The sequence below is a fragment of the Spea bombifrons genome, chromosome 1 (assembly GCF_027358695.1).
Source record: "Spea bombifrons isolate aSpeBom1 chromosome 1, aSpeBom1.2.pri, whole genome shotgun sequence".
NCBI lineage: Eukaryota > Metazoa > Chordata > Amphibia > Anura > Pelobatidae > Spea > Spea bombifrons.
In genome coordinates this window covers 52,480,597-52,492,810 of record NC_071087.1, presented here as the reverse complement: position 1 = coordinate 52,492,810, position 12,214 = coordinate 52,480,597, and the positions used below count along the sequence as shown (strand labels likewise).

Below are 12,214 nucleotides of genomic sequence, written 5' to 3'. Positions count from 1 at the left end.
GATATTCTAGCTATTTTGAGATGAATCAAAAGGTGTTGTTATGCTGGTATTAAGCATAAATAAGACTGAATAGGATGTTCACCCAATTTTTTTCACATCCTGGAGGCTTGTAGAGATAGATACAGAATGCTGCACATTTGTTGTTCACGTGGAAAGAAACATTTTGTCTACCTGGACTAGTTTTACTAATTACATTAGTAGTGTTTCCAGACCTAGGTATCATTCCTGAACGGTAACATACAATGTCATACTTCTTTTTTTCTAAAATGGTGATTGCTAAAAATATGAGACATTTCAGGGATCCAAATATAACTGAAGTAAAGGGACATAATTACCCACTTATATCAAATTAAGTTTAACATGCACCACATAAGGTAACATGGGTTTGATGAGACAAATTTCTGTTTGTGTATCTTGATGTTAACAATTCATCTGTTCTACAAAACTCTTTTTTTGTTACAAATCTTTTGATGAAACACAGGATCCTTTGTGTTATAATTTCATGTAAAAACCAATAAAAATGAAATCACTAAAAATATTATTTGTAAAAGGATGAAGGAAATATGTACGGTATTTACCATGCATGGGGTCTTTATCACGTTGTGGTAAGTATTCTATTAATTATTTTATATTGGCTATCCAAAGGTGATACAATCTATGATATATATAGTATGCACTGTATGTAATTCTCTATATTTATGTATAAGCACTGATAAGCACTGGTATTCTGACGGCACCTGACTGCTTTTTGCATCACATTTTTTTTGCTTTTGTGTGGCTTCTTGCATTAAATATTGTATGATCATGTTCTAAATCATCACATTAAACAAGAAACATGCTGATCCAAATCCACATATCTTCTTGTAATGGCTAGAAAATTAACTGATTTAAAATGTCAGCCTATGTAATGTTCTTAGGTTTCTATTTTTTTCTGCATTTGATGGTATTGTTTATTTATAAAATTATTTTGATAGCAGACTTCACCATTTTTTTTCCTCCAGGACAGATGATCTCAACATGGTATGGTCGCTGAGAAGCAATTTCCAGAGGATTACAATATCTTCTTTATTTACCTGTAATTTTCTGATTTATTAATAAACAGTTAAATAAAAAAGTAAAAATATAAATAACAAACTTCAGCCATTTTTTAATAAATAATATTCCATGCATGATTTAATAAATATTTATTACATATTCTGACACAAGTGTACTTGTAAATTCCAGATTGTTTGCAAACAACTATAGTAAAAATCAGATTTTATTCTTAAACTCAAAGTGTTTATTGCCGAATAGCATGGCAGACTATGTTTACGTCAATAAAAATGGGCAAAGGCAGAATTTCAGAACATTTAAGTACATCAGTTGACACACAAGAAAAATCTTGTTCTGAATTAACATCCAATAATGACATTAAAATATTAATTAATTTTCAGTTTATTGTTTCAAACTATTCTAAGAGTATTATGCAAGTGTTCACATTATATCACCCAAGATGGACTTTATCTATACTTGATTCTACTCAGTAACACTGGCTGTGATGTATATGAATAGATACTGGAAGTGTGTATGTGTGTGTGTGCGGGGGGTGTGAGTAACAATTTGGTACAATTTTAAAATACGTTGTAATTACAACTACAACCTTTTTCAGGGCTGAAGGACTACAATAATTTATGTATCACAACAACACAGAATGTCACAGATTGTTTCAAATACAAACCTCTTCTGAATAACTATACATTAATTTTGAAGACTCAGTTATTAATTATGCGTTTTCATATAAGGGAATGGCATATATTTGACAGGTAAAATGTTTTGAGATATATATTGCATGTTAAATTAATTCAATGTTCATATTTACAATGACAACCCATCTTTAAAATGTTGTTAGAACAAAACTATAAGAGGACTAATTTATCAAAATAAAATTATGAAAATCATTTACGTACGAAGTAATAAGAGAAACAATTCCCACTGATAAAAAATAGACATACTTCTGATTAAGCAAATGACCACATGGCACACCTGGGCAGTAAAAATTCTTACTGCAGTTATTAAAAATGTTAAATATACCACCTTTCTTTGCTCCACTTTTTATATTAAAGTAAACCTGTCATTTAAGATATGTTACAATCTTTTTAATTTAGTTTACAGCCATAGATTACAGCCAGATTAAGATTGCAATGGACTCAAACAATGTACAAATTAGAACCAACACACCTTGCACCATTGCACTTAATTCACACTATGGGGACATCTTTGAACAAGAACAAGGCCATTATGCTTACTCTGGCAGGGGATGATACTTGGACAGGGAACCAGGCTATACCCAGGTTGCCTTGTGGGTAGCTTCCCATGTGGTATTGGCCCGTCCAATTTTTGGTTTACTATAATTCCAGTAAACCAGATTTAAAAAATGATTTAGGACACACCAGAATGAAAATGAGTTACCTGACAGGTTATTTCTATTGAAGCTTATGACATATTAAAGATTTAACGGGTACAGTTCTAATTTTGAAATAAGAAAAACGTGGTATTATGTAGAATCCATGGAAATACAGGAAACAAGTACAGTCGATGTGATATCTTTATTAGATAAGTAGATCTAGAGTGCAACATGGGTCTCTTTTTCATGCCTAAGAAGACACCTATATTATCTTAAAAGTTTGAACTAAGTTTTACAAAGCCAATAATGGCATCAATTTGACTCTACTTTATTCCTAAAAACCCAAGTAACCTTGGGTCCTCACTAAGTTCTACTTAGTGCTGGTCTATTGTTAGCTCTATAAATTCTAACAGGAAGGAAATGTGATGGGGCAGGCTTTAATAAATCTATCTATAGCTTAACTGTATACTTTGTTAGAATCTTCTGACAGAGAAATGGTCCTAGAGAAACTCATTATTTAAAAATGCTTAATTACATTTTGTTTTCAGAATAACTGTTTCTCAATTCGATATACAGGGAATAAGAGAATTTTTCAAGGTTGTACTTACATTAAAATTATTTTATATACTATGGAAGTTACTATGTGCTTTAAACCCACTATTGTGGTCTTTTTCACAAAGTAAATTTATTATTTTAAATATTAAAAAATTATAATACCCTTTGCCCTGGAAATGGGTCCAGGTTTGCTCCTATGAAAGCAAAGCCTTGGTCACCAATTGCAGTGCCTGACCCGAGTAATGGCTTGATTGACCACCTCTGGGTTTACAAATGCTATATATGAGATAGAGTGATATATGTTTAATTTCTATAGTAATATTTACAGTTTCTGTTTTTTTCACAACTGATAGAGAACGTCATGCCATCTTTTTTCCATTTTCCTTGTCACTGAAAAGTACATTACAATTGGGTACTAGGTTGGGCCTAGGACAACCCCAAATGCAGATACATCACTGGTCAGCAGTTACCACATTTCCACAGTTAGGCCAAATAAGTATTGCTTTAAATACAACAGGTCAATTCTTTCTTTAATATAGAACTTCACAGTCAAAAAAAGGCTGCTGTGATAAATTATATTCTGGCACTGTGGTTAACGGCGTAGATACTAACTCATCTATAAATCTGAAACCTGTTTTTTACTTTCTGCTTTCATATTTTTACAATTTGGAAAAAGTAAAATGTAACATTTGAAAGCAAACTTTTTTTTAATCTCTGGAATAAGACAAACAAGTTCATTCATGAAAAATGAAACTCTAAAAAATAAGTGATATTGCATTAAAAATAGTTTTTACATGAGGTCTGCCTATAACACCCTTAAGTGCATGATTGATAATCTACTATAATTATGTATAAATGATAAGTGGTCCACAATGCTCCAAGGACTCATTCTAACACAGCTGAAGGTGGAGGTCGGACACAGCAGTTTGGTCGTCTGAAATTCTTAAGCATGGACTGAAATACTCTGTGCTGTCTCCTTTTGTGCTTTTTACCTGATGCATCAGAAATTGATTTCCTATTTTGCTTTAATTGAGACCTAATCATTTTCTCATGTTCTCTTATTTGCCTTTGTAAATGATTCTGTATAGCAATTCCTAATGCTTCAGGGTCCATAGAGGCTCCATAAACCTCCCATGTCATGCCCTGTTCATCCCATACAACATCCTTCACACTCTTGGCTGGTTGCTTTGCTTGGGTTTTTGCCTCAGGACTTGAACCTGTTTGAGCTGCCTTTTTACCAAGTAGCTTAGACTGTTCCGAGGTAGGCAAGGTGAGCAGAATCGGTTCATTTTTTTCCTCTCTGGCTTTCCTTAATCTTGGTGTAAGTGGCATTGCGCCCTGGTTGAGATCTGGTGCCGGTTTGGAATGCAAACTTAGACTGCTAGACTTTTTTGCATGGTCATTTTCATCTTGTTCCTTTCTAACTAAAACCTCAAGTATTTCATCCACTGGACCACCAGTAGCCCCACCACTGTTGTTTACTTCAACCTCAACACGAAGAGGGGACATTTTTTCCTCTTTCTTTGGTGTTTTAATATCTGTTGTGATGATTGCTTGGGTAGAACCCTGTTCGTTTGTAATTTTAAAATGGAAAGGTTTTCGGTCAGAGCTACCATCGCCAGGTATCATAAGAGTTTCTGTCTGCTCATTGTCTTGACGAACATTGTGTAATTGAATATTTTCTATTCCACTTAAATGATGGAGCCTGGCTTTGTTGCTGATGTCATGAGGAGTTCTAAACTGTGATGGATCATTGTACATTTTTGACTGTTTTTGACTGTTCTCTATGTTGATTTGATAGACAGGTTTCACGTTCATTAAAAGGGGAGAAGCACTTGCCATTGGCATTTGTGGCATACCACGATTTTGTCCATCTAGCTCATTTCTATATAAAACCTGCGGATTTCTTGCAAGATCTGTGTGCTGAAAGGGAGAACGCACCATGTCTGGTGGGCTTTTGTTGTGCAGCTGTAGAGGCTGGGGGCTCATTGCATCAGGGGGCTGAAAGCGTACTTTTGGTGCTAAATGGTTTTGCGACATCTGTGGATGCAATGCAAAGTTAGCACGATCCTTTGGAGCGTTTCCAGGGTTACCTTGATAAATTATACACACCTGTTCTTGTCTTTCTTTAAACATTGGGGAGTTGACCTTTAGAAACGCAGACAAAATGCTTGGACTAGTAGAGACTGATTTATCTACCACATTTGCCACAGCTTGCACTTCAGCATCCTGCTTAGCCCAACTATGCATCTGTGATGTCATTGTTCCCATATCCTTAAATTTACAGAGTAACTCTGATTCCAGTAGTAATGGTTCCCCATTTTTGTTCAGTTCTGCTTCTTCAGGGGTTAACTGCAAACACTCCTCAGGCTTGGGAAGAACAGCTTGGTCCTCTCCTTTACCTTCCTGTAGTACTGAGGTGCTACTGTCTAGAACATTTGTATCTTTATTTGCTCCCTCATCAATCCTTTGGTGGTCTACTTCTTGGCTTGGCAAATGCATCATTGTTTCCTTGTTAAGGTCCATGTCTGTAGAACTCTCTAGCATGTTTTTGGCAGTTGGGCTGGAGCCTACCTCGAAACTAACTTGGTCAGGCACAACCTGTTCTACCATAACTGTGTTTTTTGCCATACCACCCTCATCTACCATTAATTCTTTACAAGTCAAATTTACGACACTGGTGGATACTGATATTTCGGAATGTGATGGAATGATGCTTGTAGTGGGAACATGTTGAGTGGTGTCTTTGATGGCTTCTGGTACTATAGTTGCAAAATGTTGCTCATCCGGTTGTGGTAAAACCTCAGGTTGGTTGGAAGTCCTAAAAGAAAATGATTCTCTGCTGGTGTCCTTTATTTTATGGCTACATATATTTTCATGGTCTGATGTTTTTAAAGTGGGTCTGGAAGTTAAATCAGCTGGACATATATCCGAGACTGGCACTGCATCCCCATTCTTTTTTGAGGTTGTTTGATGAAGATGGTGTTTGGCAACATGAGGTGTGTCAGACTCGGGACAATCTTCTGCCACAAGTGTGGTGGTTACCGAACTTTTAACAGACCCTTGAGGATCCGGTACAGTCCCCATGGAAACTTTTTTTACTTTTTATTTTTTATTTATGGTTTTTGAAAGGTTTGGCTTGTTATTGATGGCAACCGTTTCTTCTTTTTTACAACTATGATCAAAGAAGACGTTTCTTCCAATTTCAATTTCTCAAACCTGCATGATGAAATAAAAAAATACACGGTATTTTAATGGTAGGTACTTTACAAAAAATAATGTATGTTGTCAATAGTTATAAATACACAACAGAGATTTGTTATTAAGTGTAAATCTACTCAAGGCTATGCAGGAAAAAATGGGCAAATTTCATGGGCTGGGTGATTCGTATCTGCCGTCAAATTCTATGTTTCGATGCAGAACTATGACTAACCCTGGAAATACGTGATATTATCAAGACCTACTACATGAATATTGACTAATCTTAAGATCACACTATTGTATTTATATGGAATAAAGAGAACGCTTATATATTGGCGTTTAAACAGAAACTAACAGTATATAATTCTGCCAGCTGTAATTCTCTTAGAGGTAAGAGGACATGATTCTTTTAAAGTCTGTGATTTCACACTTTGATAAGGGAGCCACTTTGCATACACAAATCAGATCATGAGAAATCTGACCTGATTAGGATATTATCAATCTTCATGGGTCTCTGTTGCATGCAGGGAATCAATCAATGCCACCAAGGTAGATGTATGAACCTCTGGCTCTACCACTTTAAATCAATTGCTTACTTTGAATGAACACTGATCTGTCATTGTTAGACCATACAATCTGGACCCAGGTGATCCCGATCATCAGCTGCAGGTCTTGCTGCTATAAAACCAATGGCACCATATAGACATGTTTTACAGGGCAGAGACTACATCAGTTTATTTATGTATTGTATTTTTTGGAAAATTGTTTATGGGCCATGTCAATGACAGCAACATGATGAAAAAACCTATTCTACGCTTTGAGTACTCTACATCAACATATGTAAAATGTCTCTAGTGGGTATGTTAAAAGCTACAGGTAGCCTGTGCAATTTTATTACCACTCTACCAGAGAGACACATAGCGCACATGTATCTATTTTGATTCATTTAACCCTCACAAAAAAAGAAAAACTGTATGAAGCCAACTATAACACTAATCCTTATAATACTACTTTTTTCATTAAAGGAAACACAAGTACAGATGTAATATCAAAGAGTACATTATTATGATGATGTCAATGCCACCCCCCAAATCCACCCTTATACTATAACTGCTGCTGACCTCTACTAATAAATAAAATAGTACAGTACAGGAAAAGAAAATATCAAAGACAAAGAGTTGTATGTTTGAATTTACTATCTTGAAAAAGCCTTGCATTGTTTCTACAGTGACAAATTATGATGATGGGGAGTCTGCATTACAGTGTAAAACCAGATGGCTATTATATGGAATTAGGTATGCTTATGACTGGGAATTTTGCCAACACTTGACTCAAATTAGGAATACATCATCAACATTATTACATCTTAACCCCTTAAGGACAATGGGCGGTCCCTAAACCCATTGAAAACAATGCATTTTGAGCCCGTACATGTACGGGCTTTGTCATTAAGGGGTTAAATCTTCTTTCGAGGTATCTGTCTCAGTCTTTCCTCTGCCTTCCAAAGACATTCTCACTTCAATTCTGAAATTTGAATTTGAGGATAATGCCAGAGGAAGAGTTTGTAGCAGAAAACGTGTTGCCATCTACACAATTAAATCAGTTTAATTCCTCTATACACAAATAGTGAAAATAGTAAGAGAAAGTAACTAAAAGAAAAACATTTATTTTTTGCAGTTTAATGAATTATCTAGTGATTTTAATCTGACAGTCACATTTGGTGCTTCACATCTAGGAATGTTACTTGTCACAGGCAAGCTGACTAGCGGAAATAGTCATCATGAGCTTATATCTGTGCAGTTCCCGTATATTTAGCCAGAAAAAGAAACTAACTGCATCCATTAAAGGATTCAGCTACAAGAATTTCCTCTAAAATACTCTGATCCTTGGCAATACGTAAGCAAACGACTGTTGATTATTGTGACGGACTCGTCCCTTCAGGTACACCGCTGTGGATATTATACCGGCTCAACCACTTTTTCACCTGGAACCCATTTCAGCCTGACCAGGCAGGTAATACCGCTGAACTAAATTGGGAAGGAAAATATTACTGAACATTTCTTATATACATTTGATGTAGTTTCCCCAAGTGTTGGAACCATCTGTTGTCTGTGGATCTATCTATCTATCTATATATATATATATATATCTGTGCCTGTGTACAATAAAGCATTCTTAATGTTATACCCTATACTGAGTCTCGGCTAGTGACTGGGAAACCGGGGAAAGAGTGTGTTGTCCCAGGCTAAGGGAGCACAAGTCAGAGGAGGTAGTCGGTCAGACTAGCCAGATCCGTGACAATTATAGGTGTGGATCTCGGGTCCTGTGAGATCTTTTATACAGTCTTTATGTGTTAAGGCACCCCATGTGGGTAGATGTGGGAACTTACTTTAATATACATTCAAATCTTGCCACTGATTGCAGCCATTCAGTGACACGCATTCATACAGTGGTCTGAATAGACCCCCATACACAGTGTTTGCTTGGCCAGCATTCGGCAAACGCAGCAAAATAGCTAGGGGTGGGGAAACGGGCAAATGCATATGGGGGGGATTCTGCAGACTTCCCCCTTGCATTTTCAAAATGGACACCATGGAAATGTAATGAGGCCATGCAGCTTTCACATAGTGCTGAATCACTGGGACTGATTAAAAGGCAGTGCAGTCCTACTGATTCAGCTCCATGCAACTGGTCCGCTTTAACCATAATAGTTTCCTTTGTTGAGTGACAACCTTGAGAATTTGATCCCCAAGGGAAGAAACACAGTCACCCTAAGGGTCTCATCAGTTAACTGCTCTGTAAAGAGTAAGTGGCCATTACTCACATTCACTTATATAATTTATTTTAAGTATATCACACTATATATGTTTTTCTTTTTATGTATACACCTAAAATATTACTTATAAGGGTGCGATTCTTAAATTTATTTATAGTTGTATTAAGTGCACAATCTACTTTTATTTGTTGTATATTATATCAAACTGTTGATATAATTGAAAAAAGCCAGCTCTAAATTACCTTTGCAGGACTACAGAAGCTAACAGAAATGCTGCTATGAGCAAACACTACACAAATAAATAAATTATGCAGTTTATGGTCTGCTAACAATTCACTGATGCAGAGCAAAGCCTGATGCAGATTACTGCATTAGATGAACAAGATGAATAAATTACTCCCAATGGTAATTTTGCTTGCCTGGCTCTATCTTAAATTTAACATTAAAACATACAATTTTTAAAATAACTTTGCCTTCTCTTAGAGACCAAGTTATATTTATGAGGCTGATAGAATAATACTGAGATACACCACATTTTCTGTAGCTGCCACCTCACGGTTCACAGACGTGATGATGGTGTCAGAGACAATCAAAAGAGACAGAAAGACGTGTGAGATAATTAAACTTGATTAATCTGCTATAAAACACTAATTTTCACATTAATTAGGAAGAGGGGGGAAGTTAAAGCTTAGAGTTACTTTTAAAGTTTAGTTGTATTTTATTGCACAACACACTTGATCTCTACTCATGGGCACTGGTAATCTATATCAGATTCAAGTTGTTGGCCTGAGACTTTATAAGTGGAGGGTGACGGAGAAAACCAAGGTTTTGTAGATTTTTCCAAACACTCTGGAAGACCACATCCCTTCTTGGACAAATGCCACAGGAATCTCACATTCTGTAATGAATGAAAAATGTACTGAAGCAAACCAGGGGAACATTTTTAAATCAAGCCAGTCACATGATCTGTCACATAATCTCAGTATATATACACCTGTTCTGAAAGGCCCACTGAGCAAGGCACACCACCAAGCAAGAAGCACCATGAACACCAAGTAGCTCTCTAAACAGGTCAGGGACAGGGTTATGGAGAAGTAAAGATCAGGGTCAGGTTATAAAAAAATATCAGAAAAATATCAGCATCATATGGAGCACCATTAAATCCATTATTAACAAATGGAAAGAATATGGCACTATGATAAGCCTGTCAAGAGAGGGCCGACCACCAAAGGGAGGGCATTAATCAGACAGGCAAAAAAAACACCAAATATAACACTGAAGAAGCCAAAAAACTCCACAGCTGAGATTGGAGTATCTGTCCATAGGACCGCTTTAAGCCGTACATTCCACAGAGCTAGGCTTTATGGAAGAATTGATAGAAAAAAGCTATTGCTTTAAGAAAAAAAATAGCAAACACATTTGCTGTTTGACAAAAGATGTGGGCGACTCCCCAAACAGATGGAAGAAGGTACTCTGGTCAGATGGGCTTAAAATTGAGCAAACCCAACACCTTTTATCACCCTGAGAACATCCCAAGGGGGTGTTTTTCATCTGCAGGAACTGGGAAACTGTTCATGATCAAAAGAATGATGGATGTTGCTAAATACAGGGAAATTCTTGAGGGAAACCTGTTTCAGTCTTCCAGAGATTTGAGGCCTAGTCAAAGCCCAGACCTCAATCCAATTGAGAATCTGTGGGTGTTGCGCTCCCGCCACATTTGTGGCCAATCCCGCCCGCTCCCGCCACATTTGTGGCCAATCACGCCTGCCTCCTTACCTGATTTCCCACGCAGTCCCGCAAGGCTGCCCTCGAGTTGCTCCCTCACAGCGTCTCTTCTCTTGCTCCGCCCAGGAACAAGGCAGAGTCACAGGAAGTGACGTCACATCAAGTGACTCCGCCTTGTTCCTGGGCGGAGCAAGATATGAGACACTGTTATGGAGCAGCGAGAAGCCACCCGCCTCCCAATGCAGTCCTCTAATACAAACCCCCCAATAAATCCACTTTAATTACAGGCTGTAATGCAACAAAATAGAAAAAATGCCAAGGGGTGAATAATTTTGCAAGGCACTGTAGGTATTACAGAGCTTTATACGCTGTGGGTCTTAAACAACGTTGGGCCTGATGAAATTCACCGCATTCGATGTGCATTAAAAGTACTTGATATCAGGGCCGTGGGCTGGCAGACCAACATTCAAAGCAGCCGCCCGACCACAAAGTTCAAAGTCACCGTCATGCGGCCGCGAAATTCAAAGCAGCCATCATGCGGCTGTAAGACCGCCTCCGCCACACACCGTGCAACCCAGTGGCAGCAGTGCCTCAGCTCTTTGTCCCGTCCCTTTTAAGACGTGACGTTCAAGGGGGCGGGCTCACAGAAGAGTTCCTCCTGACAGGGAGACAATTGTCACTTGAGAGGACAGCATGAAAAAAACTCCCAAAATTGTAAGTATTACCAAAAAATATTTTATAGGAAAGTCGACCCATATTCAAGGGGGGGGGGAAGAAAAATTGCCTTGGGACCAAAATTAAAAAATACAAAAGGGGTTGGCTGGGTTGTGGTATTACAAAATCAGGGGGGTGGTGGCTGGGGGTACACATAGCAGTGGGGGCATCACATTAATTAATATTCAAAGGTGTGGGGGCATAAATGCACAAAGGGGGGCAATGCACAAGGTTGTGGGGGGACAAATTAATCAATACTAAAGGGGGCCTGGCTGGGGCATCAATACACAAGGGGCAAACATACAAGGGGCAGTTAAAGACAAAACAGTGTATAAAATACATTTTTTATGATTCAACGTGGCAGAGCCTGTCCTGGTGTGTGTGTCTGGGTGTCGGTGTGGCAGAGCCTGTCCTGGTGTGTGTGTTTGGGTGTCGGTGTGGCAGAGCCTGTCCTGGTGTGTGTGTTTGGGTGTCGGTATGGCAGAGCCTCTCCTGGTATGTGTGTTTGGGTGTCGGTGTGGCAGAGCCTGTCCTGGTGTGTGTGTTTGGGTGTCAGTGTGGCAGAGCCTGTCCTGGTGTATGTGTTTGGATGTAGGTGTGGCAGAGCCTGTCCTGGTGTGTGTGTTTGGGTGTCGGTGTGAGAGAGCCTGTCCTGGTGTGTGTGTTTGGGTGTCGGTATGGCTGAGCCTCTCCTGGTATGTGTGTTTGGGTGTCGGTATGGCAGAGCCTGTCCTGGTGTGTGTGTTTGGGTGTCAGTGTGGCAGAGCCTGTCCTGGTGTATGTGTTTGAGTGTAGGTGTGGCAGAGCCTGTCCTGGCGTGTGTGTGTCTCAGTGTCGGTGTGGCAGAGCCTATGAGCCTG

General features: G+C 38.3%; 1 protein-coding gene across 2 annotated transcripts in view; it reads right to left on the bottom strand.

The window, feature by feature from the left end:
- Positions 1–3,460: 3,460 nt before the first annotated feature.
- Positions 3,461–12,214, bottom strand: part of GPRIN3 (GPRIN family member 3) — a 44,531-nt gene continuing 35,777 nt past the window's right edge. For both annotated transcript variants that reach the window (XM_053461596.1, XM_053461595.1), the window contains one exon: positions 3,461–6,157. In XM_053461596.1, coding sequence (XP_053317571.1) covers positions 3,824–6,025 — 2,202 coding nt within the window. In that variant the 5' untranslated portion in view covers positions 6,026–6,157 and the 3' untranslated portion in view covers positions 3,461–3,823. The remainder of the gene's footprint in view (positions 6,158–12,214) is intronic.